The 19,898-nt window shown below is 38.6% G+C and overlaps 1 protein-coding gene across 16 annotated transcripts in view; it reads left to right on the top strand.

Moving 5' to 3' along the window:
* Positions 1-19,898, top strand: part of CAST (calpastatin) — a 111,672-nt gene that overhangs the window by 14,209 nt on the left and 77,565 nt on the right. For all 16 annotated transcript variants that reach the window (XM_038532283.1, XM_038532279.1, XM_038532278.1 and 13 more), the window contains exon 3: positions 17,708-17,779. In XM_038532283.1, the coding sequence (XP_038388211.1) occupies positions 17,708-17,779 (72 nt within the window). The remainder of the gene's footprint in view (positions 1-17,707; positions 17,780-19,898) is intronic.

Below are 19,898 nucleotides of genomic sequence, written 5' to 3'. Positions count from 1 at the left end.
TGATCCTGGAGTCCCGGGATCGAGTCCCACATGGAGCCTGCTTCTTCATGGAGCCTGCTTCTCCCTCTGCCTGTGTCTCTGCCCCTCTGTCTCTCTGTGTCTCTTGTGAATAAATAAATAAAATCTTAAAAAAAATTTTTTTTAATCTATTAGTAAACTATACACAAAAAGGAAATCTTTTCTAATGTGGTCAAGTGAATAGTAGGCGAGTTTGTATATCACTAATTATCTTATTACTTGAAAGCTTAAATATTACAGCTTAAATGTACAAACATTGTTGGTTTAGGCAACGACTGCTAGCACAGTGCTAGGTGTATTTTTTTTTTAATAATGTCTAGACTATAAAGTACCTTATTTCCATGTTTATAAGGGGCTTGAGAGAATGAGTAAGGAGCCCTATTATAGACGCAGCCAGGGGACAATTTGAGATCTCGGTGTTAGTAGAGGCAGGCTGTACTTTAAGTTTGAAACCAAAGGCTGAACTTCCACCTCAAGAAAAAGAAGAAGGAATTTTTTTTTCTCTTTATCAGCAATTCAAGGAATTCTGGTATTATTTCATAACACTTCTGAGAAGTTCAGATTTACAATTCTTGTACATGTCTCGAGCTGGGACACGGTGGTCTGTTTTGCCCTATCTCAACCAGCAGAAGTGAAGATGGAACAGAGGTTTTCCCCTGCTGCCATGCCATGAATCACTGTAGAGATGTGTGCAGTCAGAGATTGAAAATTGTTTATTATCTCACCCAATTCTGTCCATATCTATTTGCTAGGGTGGACAGGCCTATGGGTGGGATGACTTGGTAGTCAAGGTATATTTCCAATATGGTCTGTCTCCAAGGAATCTCTTATTCTTTATGTCACGTACAAATTAGTCACTGGGGAGATACTGTGGCCCTGGAGAGAATTCAAGGAAACCATCTTGCATTAGGCATCATTTTAGCCTTTGGGTGCCCGGTTATAAAACCATGTGTGATCCGGATTTGTTACCTGCCCTGCCTACGGTTGGTTACCATGTTCTCTCCTCAAAATTACCAGAGAAAAAATTCCTGAAACTAATCCTTTCTCCCAAGTATTTCATTTCCTACTGCTCTTTTGAACAGGAAATAAGATTTAGAAGTTTCATTTGGGTTTTGGTCATCCAGTTTCAGACTAGTATATACTTCCAAAGGTTAAATAACATGTCCCTAAGCATGTGCATACATGTGGGTTAGGCTTCCATGGACAAACCCAGGCCTTTGAAACAAAGTCAGTTTGAAAATGTGCTTTCTATGCTTAGGGGTGCTCCTTGGCATTTTTATCTTTTTCCCTATATTACTCGGCTGCATTTTATTTGGAAGTGCAAGGAAAAGGGCACATAGTGGGGGTTGGGGAAGATATAACTAGGAGAAAAAGTGATTAGGGTGAGGTAAAAACCACTATTATATTGTCGTATATAAAAATACCTGGGGATGAATGCTCCAGTTTAGAGTTCTTTCTCTCCTGCAATAGTAAAGTAGTTCTTGGTTGGTATTTGACCCCTTTACAGCCACTAATGATTGTAAGAAGTTGGCAGCAGTTTTAACAGACTCTTACAACTAAAATATCATTTGCTGTGTTGCATTTGCAATACAAATGCTTGAGAAATGACTGGAGTAAGGAGAACAAATTCGCTTATTTGTTTATACGAGTCATTATGAATTTGGCTCTGTCCTCCTCAGATGTAGAGGAATTATAGAATTAACAGTTGCATGCACTAACAAGCCAAAGATAAAATGACTAGAGCAGGGAAAAGATAAATGAAAACACTTAACATCAGCTCTTTTAAAAACCCTGGGACAGAGAAGCCTTTCCAAAGCTGCAGTCAAATCTATTTAAAGTATTTGTCTAACACATCTGGCCTCACTGGAGGAGTGAGCATTTTAGCAACATATTTCAGTCAAGGCCTGAGGAATGGAATTTAAAGCATGAGATGGGCACAATCTTACAGAGCCAATTATAAGAACTCAAATTTAATAATAGATCTATTTTTAGGGGGACAGGAAGGGAGCTATGAAGAGAAGAGAATAGAAATTGAGCCTTAGAGGAAAAGATATGTGGCTGATTTTCTTTACCATAAATAATAGCATTGGTGGCATTCTTTTCTCCAGTATTCACTTTTCCTCCTTCTAAAATGCATGAAGTATAGAATGACTCCAACATTTTTTTTTTACTTTTTCTCTTAATGAAATTAGTCTTTTAATTTTTTTTTATTTTATTATTTTTTAAAGATTATTTATTTGAAAGGGAGAGAGAGAGTGCAAGCAGGAGAAAGGGCAGAGGGAGAGAATCTCCAAGCAGACTTCCTGCTGAGTGTGGAGACCAACTCAGGGCTTGATTCCAGGATGACTCATGACATCATGACCTGAGCTGAAACCAAGAGTCAGAGGCTTAACTGACTGAGCCACCCAGGTGCACCCAAATTGGTCTTTTTTCAAATTCAGAAGCAATATGTACTTATGAAAAACAATGTTACCTATTCTACCACTTAGTTGTAACTATTGCTGTGAAATTTTGTGTGTATTCTTAAATTAATGTGATGATATCATGTGTTCATACTTAATATATATATGGATTTTAGCAACTTTTTTTTTTTTTTTAAAGAGAGAGAGTGAGCAAGGAAGAGGGGTAGAGGGAGAGCGAGAGAGAGAATCTTAAGCAGACTCCCTGCCCCATGTGGAGCCCAGTGTAGGGCTCGACCTCACAACTCTGAGATCATGACTTGGGCCAAAATCAAGTGTCTGATGCTTAACTGACTGAGCCACCCAGGAGCCCCTAAATTTAGCAACTTTTTATGCAGCATAAAAAACATAATCACTGAAGAAAATTGAGAAAATACTGAAGACTTTAAAGAAAAATGCCATCATCTAGAATTCTAGCACCTATAGAGGTGGCTACTACTCCCATATTGGCCTATTTCCCTACATCTTTTCTCTCTGTATATGCTATGCTTAAGCCGAGATAACAAAGAAACATCATTAGGAGGACCTGGAAAAAAAAGTAAATCATGTGCTTCGTGAAAGATCAATCTATTTCAACTGAAAAGAGTCATCATTGTGTGTGATTTTTAAGAAAATCATGATTTGGATATCTTGGCATTTCATATGGCATTTAATCTGGTTTTTATTTTGTTGTTGCTTTTTTGAGGGAGAAACACATATTTCTTCAAAATGTCTTCTGGGACAATGTTCCCACAAGCAAGTGGTGTAGCTGTTGTTAAAAAATTCTGGAAGACTAGTACGGCACACATCATTTTAAGGGGTTATGGGTTATGACAAGAGAGTCTGTATTACTTGTGGGGAGTTTATTGTGGCTGCACAAGCTGATGTCCCAGTGCCCAGAAAGAGGCAAAGCCAAAGAAGTGCCCTGAGAGCAGTCCCACCTGGCTCACCCAGACACCTATCCCAGCAGCAAGCCCAGAATCCAACTCCATGGCTGTTGTGGCAGGTGAAACTAAGGGAAGCTCCAGAGATTTTTGGACTGTAGTTTCTTCTTCTTCTTCTTCTTTTTTTTTTTTTTTTTTGAGTTCTATCTAAATTTTGATTCAGTTTTTCATTGACTGGAATATTTTTTACATAATTTTTTCAGGGAGGAAGTGTGAATGATGATTTTCTGAGTCTCTGTGGATCCAAGCATACTTTGGTGCTGGCTTCACACAGAAATGAATACAAAATTGTACAACATCCTTCGCTAGCAGTTCTGTTCCCTTAAAATTCCATACGTGTTGCTCCATGACTTTTCTGGCTTTTTGTGTTGTAAAGCTGTCTGGGGAAGCCTAAATTTATTTTTAGAAACCCTGTTTTCCCTGCCTTGGCGCATATACAATTTTGTTGTTGTTCTTACAAATTAAAAAATTGTCAAGATGTGCCTATATATCTGTTTCTCTTTATTAATTTTTTCCTGGAATGTCTTATTTAATTATTGTTTTCATTTTGGTTTAGCTCTCACGGCAATAAAAGTCAACCCCCTTATTGATTTCTAACCATGGGATGGGACAGGATACAAATTCTTTTGTTGATTATTGCAAGGCCTTTCCCATTAAAAAAAAAAGAAGGAAGTTTGGTAGTTCATTAAGCTCAGTAGTTTTTTTTTTTTTTTAAAGCTATGTGTAATACCCAGAAACATATGACAATAGCTAGAAAGTAGAGACCTTATGCATCATCATTCAATGAATTGTTTTATTCAAAGCTAAGGATACAGCTTTAGTAAAGAATATGAAAATAGTGTGCTTTTAGATCAAGCATCTGTGATATAAAATTGTTATACCGTTGGATAGGGAATGGCTAATAAAAACAAGTACTTTTTATCAGTGAGCCTATAAATATATCAACATTATGTTATTCAGGAATACTATACCCTTCATAATTGTACTTGGAATTTATCTAAGACCTTAGGTCTGACCAAAATTGTCTCTGAAAGACTGCACCTTATGGCACATGGAATTGGAATCAAATATTAATAAAATAGCAAAGGAACTGAATGGAAGTTAAATTTACTGGCTTCAGAGTAAGTCATAAGTCCTGGAAACCTGATGATTAAATATTAAATATTTATTAATATTTAAATATTAAATATTAAAACCAGAATGATTAAATATTATTATTCCTGAAATATACTGTTTTAAAGTATATATTTTTCAGTCTTCTCTTTAGATTTTATTAGTTTCTCAAGGATAGTGGCATGACTGATTTTAAAAAGAGAAAGAACTTGAAATCTTGCCCATAGCAAAATACCTCTTTCATCTGAGGATTGACAAATGTATGATTCTTGTCATAAAGTCAACAATATTTTATCGTACAACAATGTGCATAATTGCTTATTGTAGCCTTTTAAAAACAGTTCCTTTGTGAAAGCAAAACGAATGGAAAGTTGACGTCCTCAAGTCTTGTATGTTTCTATCAACATTACTACAAAATGCTTAGCAAACGTGTAGTGCACTGTGTTACTGTTATAAAAAAAAATATCAAAAACCCTCTATTCCAAAAAAAAAAAAAACCTAAAAAAAAAAAAAACAAAAAAACCCCCTCTATTCCTAATTTTCCAGGACATTACATGAAATAACACAGTGGTTCTCAGGTATTAACATGCCCAATAATCACCTAGATAATATGAAAGATAATGTGAAAAATTTAGACTCCTGGGCCCCATCCTCACAGATTCTGATTTAGCAGATTTAAGGTAGGGTCAACGAAACAGGTTTTTTTTTTTTTTGTCTTTTTTGTTTCTTTTTTAATTTTGTTTTTACCAGTTACCTCAGATGGCTCTTATGTCAATAGTCTTCTGAGCACATTTTGAGTAACACTGAGCTAATTCTTATAGAGTACTTAGCACAGTGCCTGGCACACATAAGCATTTCTTTCTTGATTCTTTTTCTTTTCTTCCTTCCTTTCTATTTCTTTTTTTTAATATAAATTTATTTTTTATTGGTGTTCAGTTTGCCAACATATAGAATAACACCCAGTGCTCATCCCGTCAAGTGCCCCCCTCAGTGCCCGTCACCCATTCACCCCCACCCCCCACCCTCCTCCCCTTCCACCACCCCTAGTTCGTTTCCCAGAGTTAGGAGTCTCTCATGTTCTGTCTCCCTTTCTGATATTTCCCACTCATTTATGCTGAGTGAAATAAGTCAATCGGAGAAGGACAAACATTTTATGGTCTCATTCTTTTTTCTTCTTTTAAGATGATCTCCTCACCCTGCCCCTTGGCCCAACTCTGCTCTGCCATGTTCTGGAGATAGCACGACTCTGCAGCACATTAAAAAGTGCGGCAGTTTCCTAGAGTCATGGCTCATGTAGACAGCTTTGTTCCTATTTTTCCTCAAACCTTGTCCCTGCAGCTATTCCTTCTTTCTTTTACTCTTTGTTTAATAACTTCTCCTTAGACTACAGATTAGTTTAGTCTTCCTCATCATAAACAGTTTTAAAATATTTCCTTTGGGATCCCTGGGTGGCGCAGCGATTTGGCGCCTGCCTTTGGCCCAGGGCGCGATCCTGGAGACCCAGGATCGAATCCCACGTCGGGCTCCCGGTGCATGGAGCCTGCTTCTCCCTCTGCCTGTGTCTCTGCCTCTCTCTCTCTCTCTCTGTGTGACTATCATAAATAAATAAAGAAAAAAATATTTTAAAAAAATAAAATAAAATAAAATATTTCCTTTGAAATGGCTCAAACTCCCATTCTATCTTATTTCTTACCTTCACTGCCAACATTCTTGGTTGAAATTACAGAAGAAAAGAGGGTAGAGACAGAGAAGGGAGAAACCAAAAGTAGATGTTAATGAATGCCTGTGACGGGGAGGTAGGAGGTAGGAAGGAGAAATCGTTGAACACGTCAAAGAAGAAGCAATTAAAAGGGCAGAGGGACCTGGATGTTGCAGTGTCATCAATGGGAAGACTGCAAGAAAGGTCTAGGCTGCTAATTGGAGAATTTTGGAGGCTGTGGAAGAGCCTTTGATTGTGGATTGGGATTTTGCTTGTCCCCTTCAGAGCTGTTACTGTTAGGATTGTGAGAATGCTGAGTAAGTGGAGATTATGCACTGATGACTCTTCAGTGTATAACGATTTAAGTAATGAATATCTGATGAAGAAGAAAAAAAGGACATTGAAATCTGTGTTTATTTATGCAAAAAGATAAGTGTGGCCAAGATGCATCACATATTATGGATTTCTCAGATTGTTTGCCAATTGTTTATGGGTAAATGGATTCATTGGTTAATTGAAAGACATTATTTGGAAAGAACTCAGGAGTGAATTCTAAACATATATTTATCTTAATCATTAGGACTCCAGGCTTCCTAGTTGGTTATTCACATCAGAGTTTGCATCCCTGAGCTCTTTCTTGTGTAGATCAAGCCTCTGATTCCTGAGTGGTCTAATTGGAGCTCAAGGAGCAGAATTTTTTGGACTTTAGTACATTCCAGAAATATATCACACTGGAATCTGAAATCTGCAAATATGGTTTTGAGCAAATACATTTCTCTTATGGGAAATCGAGAGCTAAAATACTTTCAAATTCACATTCCAATTTTGGTTTCACTTAGTACTTCAGATAAAAATTGTTTTGCTGAATATAATTTTGTGACTTACTTTTTTGCCTGCTTTCTTAAAACACTGAGTAGACTCCCTAACATCTGAAACCATACATCTATTTCACTGAATAATGAAAGCTGAATAGGAAGCTGAATTTTAAAGTAACGCATTTAAAGGATAATGAATGTTCTTACTACATGCCATAAGGAAAAGAGCTTGCTGAGGTATTAGGTGTGATAGCTGCCTGAATGCTAAACATATAGTTCAGGAGACACCCAGTGGCTAAAGGAGGAAATTCTTTGCTGTAGTACATCCTTAACTTTGTCTTTGTAAATTAGCATGTTAGGGGAGAGAGAGAGAGAGAGAGAGAGAGAGAGTGTGTGTGTGTGTGTGTGTGTGTATTTTAAGAGGCTTGATTTTGACTTCTTGTATACATTATCTTCAAATATTTGAAATCTTCCAAATTATAAGACTGGAAATATATAGTTAAGCTTTTCCTTTAATAAAAACATAAATGGTATTTTAAAATGTAAAATAACTGGGAGACGTAAATAAGAAAAGCAAACCTTTTTAATTTTTTTTAATTGAAGTTCGATTTGCCAACATCCAGTGCTCATCACCCAGTGTCCGTCACTCAGTTAACCCATCCCCCCACCCGCCTCCCCTTCCACTACCCCTCGTTCGTTTCCCAGAGTTAGGAGTCTCTCATGAATAAACCTTTTTTAAAAGACCCAGAAATTCCAAGTCTAAGAATTTGCTTCAAGTACATAATCAAAAGTGTGCTTGATGGCACAAGGATCTTCATCACTGTATTCATAATAATAACAAACTAGCCACCTGGGTGGCTCAGTGGTTGAGTGTCTGCCTTTGGCTCAGGGTATGATCCGGAGGTCCTGGGATCGAGTCCCACATCAGGCTCTCCTCAGGGAGTGTGCTTCTCCCTCTGCCTATGTCTCTGCTTCTCTCTCTCTCTCTCTCTGTGTCTCTCATGAATAAATTAATAAAATCTTTAAAAAATAATAATAACAAACTAGGAGAGAAACACATGTACAGCAGTAATGAATTGACGAAGTTATGACACAGGTATAGTAACCAAGGCATCTTTAACACCATACTTCAAAGAACATTTAATGACAGAGAAGAGTGTTAGGTTAAAAAAACGGTGACAGACTTATGATGTGTTTCACTTACATAATGTACATAATGTATTTGTAACGTCTTGTGCATGTTTTTGTATTTACAAAAGAGAAAAATAACTGAAAGTAGCTGTCTTGATTGGCAGGATTTTGAGTAATTTACATTGCCTTCTTTCTACTTTTTTCTTTGTTCTAAATGTATATTTTTCATCAGAAGGGAAAGAATAGAAAACAGCATCAGATAATGAACAGAATAATGGAAGAGAGTGTTTTTAACACTGATCAGAACTAAATCCGTGCATCTGTCTCCTTAGACCCTAAAAAGAGAAGTCTCGTATACGTGAGCCTTTTTTCTTTGGAACCTCTAAGAGATAGTTCCAGAGCGAAGCTGCTGCCACCGTGTGTTTGTGTGTGTGTGTGCACACGCGCACATGTGCGTGTTTGAGTAGAAGTGTGTCTCTTAGATATGGATAGGGTTAAGGATTTAAGCACTAAGGCAGCTTAGAGGGCAAGGATTCTTAACTATTTATAGTTCTTAGTCCCCTTGGAATCTGATGAAAACCGACGTTTTCTTCTGAGAAGTACACACATGTGTGAATTTAAAAAATACCCCTGGGCAGCCCCGGTAGCGCAGCAGTTTAGTGCCACCTGCAGCCCAGGGTGTGATCCTGGAGACCCTGGATCGAGTCCCACGTCAGGCTCTCTGTATGATGCCTGTTTCTCCCTCTGCCTGTGTCTCTGCCTCTCTCTCTCTCTCTGTCTCTCTCTCTCTCTCTGAATAAATAAATAAAATCTTTAAAAAAATTAAAAAAAATAAAAAATACCCCTAAAACATGCCATATAGTTTAAAGACATTTAGATGTACACACCATCCCCACCCCTGAAGGGGCAATCTTATTGAGTAGATAAATATAGGAGGTACCATCTAATCATATTTCCCCAGTTGGCTTGTTGTTGTTGTCTGTAATCCCACCGTTAGCAGCTTTCTTAACCTTTGAGGTAAACATTGCTTCCCCTGGCTCCTCTTTGAATTTGCAGGTATTCTTAGGAGAGAGACTATATAAATTATTAATGTCATAGTGAGAAGTAGTTTGACAAGAGGAGAACAAAATTATGTAGCACTGTTTTTCTGTTGACCTGAGAGCATTTGATAATAATAGCTCACACAAGTATAGCAATTACACGCACACACACACACACACACACACACACACCCCTTTTACAATAATCCCATTCTCCTGATGAGGAAAGTGAAGCAAAGCTTGATTAAATAACTTGCCCAGGGTCACATAGGTATTCGGTAGGGAAGTCCAGAATTGAATTTTTTTTTTTTTTTGCAATCTATCCTTTTAACTAGTTTCTGAATAGTATTCATAAAATTACCAATCTTAAGAATTCGATGTAAGGCCAACACCAAAAACTTTCTTACTACTGTTGTTCATTTTTGTAACTCTTCTTTCCATCTTTCTTCCTTGGGTTGTACCTTCTTTTCATTGAAGAAGTTCAGGAAGTAAGATTAAGTCATTCCACGGAAATAAAAAGCATAGCGTAGGGAATATATAGTCAATGCACTCATGAGAGTGCGTGTGACAAGCAGTAGTTGCACCTGTGAGAGCCCAGCATAGCATTTGGAGCTGTTGAGTCACTATGTTGTTCGCCTGAAACTAATGTAACAGTGTGTGTCAACCATACTTCAATTAAAAAAAGAGTAAATCATTCCCAGTCCCAGGAATCTGAAATGTAAGGAAGAGTAGGGACAGCTATTCCCTCTCTGGGGAGTAGGACGTGCAACAGAGAGGGAAGCTGAGTCACAGCAGGACTCAGAGTCAGAAGGATAGCATTTGGCTGCTGGTCAGGGCAGCCACCCCAGGACTAGAAAGACTTGAGTTGGCTTGAAGATGATGAGTGTGTACTGACTAATTAGAATATAACCAAACTCCACGAAGTGCAGCTACCATAGTGGTGTGCATGAGGCATTTCATTCAATAAGTGAATTTCCATGCAATGAGTTAATAGTAAGATTTATTCACTAAGACTTATTTATCAGTGTTTCCCAGGGGCTAACGTATCCTATTTATTGCACTGCATCTGTGCTAGCATACATTTATTTATACTTCCTTTGGTAATAAAAGCAACTTGTACTTATTTGTACACTATTTACGACCATGGTATAAAGGAACATTTGTAGATAAAAGTCAAGCTTTGTAATTGCTAGTGTTGGGGAATCTGCGTACCCTTTTGAAAGACAATCATTTTCTAGATACTATTTTCCAATTTAGCATGTGTTTTCATGTGGAAACACAATGCTTCTTGTCATTTTATAGGGTAACTATTAAGTAATGGAACTGATTTGTTAACAAATATGTCAAAACATATATTTTAATGAGAGTTTTCATCCTGAAAACCACTACATTTCATCAAGTCTAAGAAACCACAGATCTAAAAATGCACCGATTGGAAAATGCTAAGAAAGAGAAAAAAACTATCAGTTATTCTCTGGCCACAGCTTCCATATACTGATTTTTTTTTATTGAAGTATAATTGGCATACAGTGTTTTATTAGCTTCAAGTGTACAATACGATTCAACAATTCTATGTGTCATTCAGTGTTCATCACGACACGTATACCCTTAATCCTCCATCCTTTCCCCCTTCCTCCCCTCTTGTGGTGATTTTTAAAAAGCATCCATTTGCAAGAGGTATGAAAAAGGAAAGAAAATGGTGGCTTCATATCAATAAAATGAAATCCACTGGTAACCTGAAAATATAGAAAGTTAAGATGTTTTTCTGTTGGTCAAATAATGTTGAAACGAATTCCACTGTTATCATCAAAGCACAAAGAATTTCTCTCTTCCTCAGGATTTTTCTCGCTCAAGTCAATCAGTGTCATCCAGTTCAATAGCCTTCTCATAATTATCACGTGTGAATCTGGTTAACTTTTGGGAGTTTCAAAAACTTAAGTCTCCATTTGGAGGATAAATGTTTGTTTTGCATCTAAGGATAATCGAATGTGTTGCTGTTTCCAAAAACAGTTCAACAGTTTTGATATTTCAAAAGTATCTTGAGAAATTATTTGAGCATGCCAGCAGCCACACTGAACCTTTGAGGATTCCAATGCTCGTTTAACACAAGAGTTCTTGCTTGTGTAACTATGTGCTCAAAAATTTTGTCACATATAATATTTGATCTGTTGCTTATAGACCATTCTGAGCTAAAGAATCCCCTAGCCTGCTCTGGTAAGGGCTCCCCAGGATTGAATATCTGCTGTTACTTTGGTAGAAAAGTAGACCAGCTCCATTTTCCTGCATTTTTTAAAAAAGACTTTATTTATTTATTTATTTATTTATTTATTTATTTATTTGAGAGAGACAGAGAGGGGAGAGAGAGAGGAGAGCATGAGTGATGGGCAGAGGGAGAGAGAGGGGGAGAAACAGACTCCATGCTGAGCTTAACCCACTGAGCCACCCCGGTGCCCCATTTGCCTGCATTTTGGGGGGAGAAAAGAATCACTGGGTTTATGGCTGTAGAAACTCTGACCCTCTCCCTGCAGGGAAGGCGCTGGGTCAGCTGGGGCATGAGACAGAGCTCTTGCCCCACAGGTAGATTTCATCATCCTGGGAAGCCTTTCAGGAATGGGCATCTAAAAACCAACTTGCCCCTTTATTCATACCCAAACCTTCATCTTGCTTGGGATTTGGTGAGCTGCTTGGATTGATGGGTTCATCAGATTTGGAAATGTGTTTGTTGGCCATTAGTTCTTCATCTATTTTGTTTTGTTCCCATCTCTCTCCTCTTCTTTAGAGGGTGCGATAATTATACATAGATTGGCTGCTTCAGGTTGTCCCTCGGCCCCCTGACCCTCTGTTCCCCACCCTCTAGTCTACTCGCTGTTTCATTCTGGCTATTTTCTATTGCTATGAATCCACATTCACCAGTCTTTTCTTTTGCGATACCTCATCAGCTCTTAATCCCAGTGTATTTTTCATCTCAGACATTGCATTTTGTTATCTTTAGAAGTCTGATTTGGGTGATTTTTAAGAAAATGTCTTTCATGTCCCTTCTTAACTTATTTTTTAAAAGCTTCTTATTTTGAAATAAGTAGATTCCAGGAAGTTGCAAAGATACTGTGGAGAGGTCCCCTGTATCCCTACATTGGTTACGTATTAGGTAATTATAGTACAATATCAGAACTAGGAGGTTGACATTGGAACAATGTGTGTACGTAGTTCTATGCCATTTTATCACACGTAGGGATTCCTGTAGCCAGTGCTGCGATCAAGATACCATGCTTTTTGAACATTCTATTTTCCTACCTATGGAAAATTAATAAGGGTTTTTTTTTTTTTTTTTTTTTTCTGCTTCTAGGCATGCCTGGTAGCTTTTTATTTGATGTCAAACAGATGTGAGCTTCATCTAGTTGGGTGCTTGTTTATTGTCACCGCTGCCTTAAGTTTCCTGGAACTATGTTCTGGGACACAATTAAGTTACCTGGAAGTGGTTTAATCTTTTGAGGTTTGCTTTTAAGCTTTGTTTGGCTGGAACAGAGCAGCCTTTAGAGGTGGACTGTCCTGTCCTTCTGTGGACTCTACCAATGATTCTGACTGCTGGGGACACACTCTATTCCTGATCTGTGGGAGCCCTCCGGATTATACCTCTGCTCCTTCTGGGTGCTCTTTACCCAGATGTGGGGTTTCTTCGCAGGATACACATGCAGACCTTTGGGGCTCTCTGTTGCAGCTTTTTTCTTTCTGGTGCTTTCCCTGTGAACCGCTTAAGCCCCCTTGGTCTGTGGAATTCCCATCTCTACCTCCTCAACCCGAGATCGATGGCTTCTTCCTGGGTTCCTCTTCCATGTTCCGTGTTCATGCAGCCTGGAAACTTCTCCAGGCAGGAAGCTTCTCCTTAGCCTTCTCCTAAGCCTCCCTTCACTCATTTATTTCCCTGTCAGGAAACATCCCATGCTGCCTGGTGTCCAATGTCTGAAACCCACTGCTTCATATTATTCTCTGGGAGTTTTTTAGTTGCTCAGGGTAGAAACCCTCCTCATTTTTTATTTATTTTTTTATTTTTTTTAATTTTTATTTTTTAATTTTTTATTCATTTTTTAAATCTAAATTTCCTTACACCTTTTTTTTTTTTTTAAGATTTTATTTATTTGAGGGAGAGACAGAGGGAGAGAGCACAAGTAGGGGGAGTGGCAGGCAGAGGAGAGGGAAAAGCAGGCTCCCGGCCAAGTGGGGAGCCCAGTGCGGTGCTCGAACCCAGGACCCCAGGATCATGACCTGAGCTGAAGGCAGACGCTTAACTGACTGAGCCACCCAGACGCCCCTTCCTTACACTTTTAAATCCAAATATCCTTATGCACAAACTTCATAAGTGTAAAAGGGAAATGCACTTGTACTTGAAAGGAGCATGTGGCCCAGCTTACGGACTTAAGTTCCTTCCTTTCCTGTGAAAGTGTTTGAGCAGTTTTGAAGTTGAGTTGTTAAATTTTTCTCATTCATAAGCCTGATCACTGACCTTACTTCTTTGTTCACATACTGAGTTTTAGTGCTTTCCAGGCACTCTGCCACCATTTAAATGTGCAACAAAACTGTTGAAATCATCCCTGTGGTGTCTTGACATCTGACACCTTGTAGTGCCTCAAAAGGGTCTTTGCTACTCTGAAGAAACACATCGAGGTCATATTTATTTCTGCAGATATTTTGACCCTGAATCACCACCACCTCATTCCCTGCACACACACACACACACACACACACACACGAGACCTGTGTGACAATGCCAGCAGCTGTGGAACCCATCAGAGCAAGGTCCAAAAGGGATTGTTCTTTGACATTGGATGCCAGACCAGCAGGACCTGCTGCTGGCAGGCCTCACTCAATAGGGAGGCTTTTCAGTATTAACCCTGTAAGTAGTCCTGGGCCCCCCTTAGCCAGCACTTAGTGAGTAATCCCGGTATGTCTGGCTGTGGGTTAGGTGTATCACATTTACACCTTCTGTGTAATTCCCAGAGCTCATGCAGACCTAGGAGTGTGATGTGTTCCCTCCAGTCAGAATCATTGGGTACTCATAAGGGTATCCTCCCTGTATTTAAAAAAGAAAAAAAAATTAGTCTACTCTGAAGGCTGCTTTCATCCTCCCTAACAAAGCTTAAAAGCAAACCTCAAAAGGATCAAACTCTTCCCAAATAACTTGTCTCCATTATTAGAATCATGGCTAGTCCTAAGGAAAATAAAAATCACCTTTTTTTCTATAATGAAAGGAAATAATTTTTTCCTGATTATTTAAATAATAAAAGCTAATGGAAAACTCTCAACAGCCACTAAAGATTCCTCATGAGTTAAAACGAGGCCTGTTGGGGTTGCCCTTGGGGAGATCAGTCTATTTCATTGCTGCTTGATCAAGAACTTTGGGTCTCTCCAGAGTAGGGATTTCCAATGTATGGGCCACAGACCTTTCCTCATCTCCTTTGATTCTCTCGACCTCTGTCCTAGGTATGGGTATGGTTATTCTTTTTTTCAGATGAGAAAAACAGTGCTTAGACACATGCATGCTTTTGCCTATGGTCTCAGTAGGCATTTGGGGGAGCCAGGATTCTTGCCGCACATATCAAAAGATAGAGCCTTCATTCTAGGGAACCTGGCACCTTTCTTTGTGGTCACTAAGTCTCAGGATAACATAAGGCTTCATTCAGGGGACCTTTCCTGAGATTTTAGGAGTTGCTGTGAGACACAACTCTTTGCTGTGTCACTATTGAGCGAGACCTGTGAGAGCCAGAGCAACAGGTCCTGCTGGTCTGGCACCAGATGTCAAAGACCCTTCTGGACCTTGCTCTGCTGGGTTCCACAGGGGGATTTTTCTGAGATTTTAGGATATAGTGACATAGCAACCCTTTGCCAGGCTCGTGGAACTTCACTGATACTTTGAAAACAGTTTTTAAGACTTGAGTTCTGACTCCTTTAATAAACAATTTTTATTGTGGACTATGGCAGACGTAGGAAAATGGTCTGTAATTCATTCTTTTCATACCTTTCCACAGCTGCAGATAGAAGTGATCTAATTCTAGTCACTGAATTTCACTGCTCAAGCATGTGGTGCCTCTTTTGGGGGTCTCTTGACTGGCAGACTCTGAACCACTTTTGGAGTAGGAGAGGCTGCTTAAAGTAGGTGTGGCTTCATAGTCCATGAAAATAGGGCCTGTTTACATTTAGGACTGTAGGAGAGATCACATGTTCTCTGTCAGTCGGTAGGACTGAGGCCCTGTGGCATGTTCAATTGGGAGGAGGGGATGACTCAGCCAGCCCCTGACCTGACAGATGGGGATGAGGGGCACTATCCTCCTGATGGTTTCCCTTCTGATCCTTAATGGGTGTAGGGGTGGCTCAGTTGCTTACGCGTCTGCCTTTGGCTCCAGTCATGATCCCAAGGTTCTGGGATCAAGTTCTGCATCGGGCTCCCTGCTCAGTGGGAGCCGTTTTCTCCCTCTCCCTCTGCCCCTGCTCCTGCTCACCATCTCCCATACTGCCGTCACAATACTGGCTTTTTCACAGCCACTTTTAGTTTTATCCCATTTATCTAAGACTTACTTCTTCCCTTGGCCGATGGCACTGCATGTATGCTTGGGAGAGATTTTAGTCCATAGGTGATGTCTGGGAGCCTTAAGTCAATGACCGTTAGGCCTCTTGGATACCCATTTCATTAACATGTGTCCACCCTGCTGCTTTGGTGACCTTCCAGAAGTGCTCTAAATGTGGTCAGCCATGGGCATGTAAAGATGATACTTTGAGGACAATAAGCTAAGTTTTGACTTTTCTGCTTGCAGAGGTGATATTTCCCCTGAAGGAAAAGAAGGCTTTGGCTCAAGATTTGATGGCAGGCATTTTCAAAAAAAAAAAAAAAAAAAAAAAAAAAAAAAATCAAGCATATAAATCTTGCTAAATATTAAAGAATTAAACCAGGTTGCTCTCAATTATATATTTTTAAAAATTTCATTATATAGACATACAACTTCTTAATATGCTATGTACCAGCAGTACTGTCCCTCCTGTATTCAATGCTTATAGTGCGTTTTACACATATGACAGCTGTCAGAGCATAGTCTCACCATTTGACATTATAAAAACTGTATAGTTTGTCAACTTGCCTCTCTGAGATATGGATCTTCATAAGAGACATATCAAGGCCTTGTTGAGAAAGAAGCTGTATATTTTACCTTTCCTTTTCTCTGCCCTCCACTTATTGTTCTATTATCAATTGAAATGGTGGTATAGTTTTATAAGAAAATACAAAAAAAGGACAAAGAAAATTTTTAAAAATCGCTCTTAACTGCACCATCAGAAAATAACCTCATATGAACTTCAGTGATCATATTATACACACTATTTTATAAGCTAATATTTCTTCATATAAAATATGAATAATATGTTTTCATTTAATGAAGTGTTCTTCTGAAAATGATATTTCATCCTGTAGCTGTCCATAAAATAATCCTCTATTGGGGGAGGCAATACAGGCAAGTAAGAGAATGGGATCTGAAGCAGACTTTAACCAGCAGTGATGATGGCTGAGTTAATGTTCTCTCCCCATTTCTCAGTCTCCTCACCCATAAAATGAGGATAACAATAGTACCAGCTCTGTATCAGTTCCTATGAAGATTAAGTTATGATACATCGTACTTTTTTTTTTAATTTTTATTTATTTATGATAGTTACAGAGAGAGAGAGAGGCAGAGACACAGGCAGAGGGAGAAGCAGGCTCCATGCACCGGGAGCCCGATGTGGGATTCGATCCCGGGTCTCTGGGATTGCGCCCTGGGCCAAAGGCAGGCGCCAAACCGCTGCGCCACCCAGGGATCCCTGATACATCGTACTTAAAACACTTACAGTGCTTGCAGTAATGCTCTAAATAGATACTCTTACTAAAGCATTATTACTCTATTATTATCTGTCATTGTATTATTCTAATAAAATAATTGCCTGGCACATGGTAAGTAGTCAGTAAACATTCATTACTATTACCTATATTGTGTTCAGCTTTTTACTGTGATAATACTATGATGAATATCTTTGAAGAAAAAAGGCTTATGCTCTCTGTTCTTATTTCTCTAAGATTTTTACAAGTAGAATTACATCTTTGATACTTATTGCTAAATCACCCACTCTAGAGGTAGTACTAACACACAGTCTCTAGCACGGTGAGAGAGAAAGCACCCACTTATCAAGGGATGTTGTTTCTGGAAGTGGCCCATGGAGGAAATGGCAACTGCCTATGTGAGGATTTTTGTAGGTCTCCAAAATCACTGACCCTCGAGCAATTGAGATTTATTTAACTTCCTCTTCCTTTTCAATGTTTATATAGTCTTGGAGCAAAGATAAGAAAAATGTAAAAATATATTTATTTTTTTGTATGCTTACTAGTATATTAGTCTGAAGTTTGCTTGAGAAGATATTTGTATGGATATGAAAATTTGCATTGTCTACATTGTTAAGGTGGTTTCCCCCATTGAAACTAATATTTTTTATTTTTAAGAAAAAAGCAAGAAGCCTTGAGAGCAGTCAACCTTCCAGAACCCATGCTGGTGGAACAGCCCCAGCCACCAAGGTCAGTCATTTCTTAAACATGAAAAGATGGACCTAGTCTTCAGGTCCATCATTTGTGGGTGGGGTCTGTAGAGAAGGCAAATAGTGCCTGTATGTCATGATAAATTTTGAACAAAGTATCATTTCTATGTGGGGAGGAGTGGAAGGGGGATGTAATTTCTTAATAATGATTTCAATGATTTAAAGCCTAGTAAAACCATTTATGCTTTAATTCTTCTTAGCATATAGTAAGTGTCCAGTAAATATTATTATCACAATACCTATAAATAATAGTGGACTTTGACACATACCATGAGTAGAAATATAGTGCTCTCACCTCTTCAGAAAATAATTCAGATTCTCTTCATGTGCATTAGCCACACCAGGCTCTCTGCTAAATGCTCCATATAATTATCTTATGTAGTCTCTTCACAATGTTATAATTATTATTCCTTTATACCTAAGGAAACCAAGGCTCAGGGAGGTTAAGTTCACAAAGCCAGGAAGATGGAGGTAGGGTTTGAACCCAGGTTTCCTGTTCATATAAGGTCCTCGACACTGCTGGACCCCAGAAGCTCGAATTGAGCATTCTTTGGTAACACAGCTCTTCAGAGTTTTGCAACTTCTAAAAATCACTGAAACAACATATTTCAAAACAAAAAGTACAATTTTAGCTAGTAGTTTTCAACATTTAAAACTAGTTATATTCAGCCCATTTCACTTGTGGTTTTCCAGTATGTCTGAGACCATCAAAAACCTTAACTTATTTCAGGACTGTCTATACAAATATTTTAAATAAACATTTTTCCTTTAAAACTGGTGGCTTTCCTATGAAAGTTTGCGAACTTTCTGAGATAGGTTGCTTGCTTGACTAAGAGTTCATATTTTAGTGCTTCTAAAGTTGGCCAGAGTTGAACAGATTTGGGGGCACTACAGCGTCAACGCTCAGTATGGGTAAGAGGTCTTCTGCACTGCCAAAAAAACCCAAGTTGCCTCTTTGCCACTTATTACTAGCAAGTTTACTTAGCCCCATAGAGCCTCATTTTCTTCATCTGTAAAATGGGGATAGGATGGCTCTTGACAGATCTGCCAAGAGGCTTAAGTACATGATAATAAAATATATAAAACTCTTTGCGCTGAGCCTGGCATTTAGTAGATGTTAGAAAAATGTATCTTGTTAGCTTCATACTCTGTTGTTTGGATGTCTGAAACTAAAAAGAGGAGCAGCCTGAGTGGCTCAGTGGTTTAATGCTGCCTTCAGTCCAGGGCCTAATCCTGGAGTCCCAGGATCGAGTTCCACGTCAAGCTTTCTGCATGGAGCCTGCTTCTCCCTCTGCCTGTGTCTCTGCCTCTCTGTCTCTCATGAATAAATAAATAAATAAAATAAAATAAATAAACCTTAGAAACTAAAAAAGATTTTTCAAATATGTCCTGTCTTTTATAGTACTTTTATTTACTAAATAAATTTAAATTATGCCTCTAAAAATGAGAAGGCTCATTAGAAAACCCCAGCCCTATGAGATTTAGTGAATCATCTTTAGGTGATTTTCAAATTTTGGAATTATCTAAATTCTTGGGCAGTGTGGTGGTTAGTACATTGTAGAAAATCACACCCAGTTTTCTCTTGAAGTTAGCCATAAGGAGCAGTCCCTTTTCTGTCTTTTTTTTTTTTTTTTTTAACACACAAAGTTATCATCCAGTCATCCTGAGGTTATAAAGAATTTTGATATCTCCCCCAAACCCTGCTCTGTCTCAAGACACTGAAGGAGGGGGCCTAGCTGGGAGGTGGAGACATTTTAGCCACCTATTTATTTATTTATTTATTTATTTATTTATTTAATACCAAACCTGACAGTCTTTCCTTAGCTTCTAAAACATTGTCATCTCCTTACCTACATTATTCTCTGTCCTGTTGCAATCCCTCACTACATGTTCCTGACTCACTTTGCTTCACCAGTTCCCTGAATATTAGTTTCCCCAGGGTTTTATTCTTCACTCCTTTCCTTCTCGTATTTTTAACATTTATAGAATTTGGAAGAAAAAATATATATATACGTATATATTATACTTGCTTATTTCTTCTTTTGATGTCTAATTGAAAGGGCTTTAATTCAGGATCAACAACACCGTAAAGACTTTGT

The sequence above is a fragment of the Canis lupus genome, chromosome 3, assembly GCF_011100685.1.
Source record: "Canis lupus familiaris isolate Mischka breed German Shepherd chromosome 3, alternate assembly UU_Cfam_GSD_1.0, whole genome shotgun sequence".
NCBI lineage: Eukaryota > Metazoa > Chordata > Mammalia > Carnivora > Canidae > Canis > Canis lupus.
This window is presented reverse-complemented; position numbering and strand designations above follow the sequence as displayed.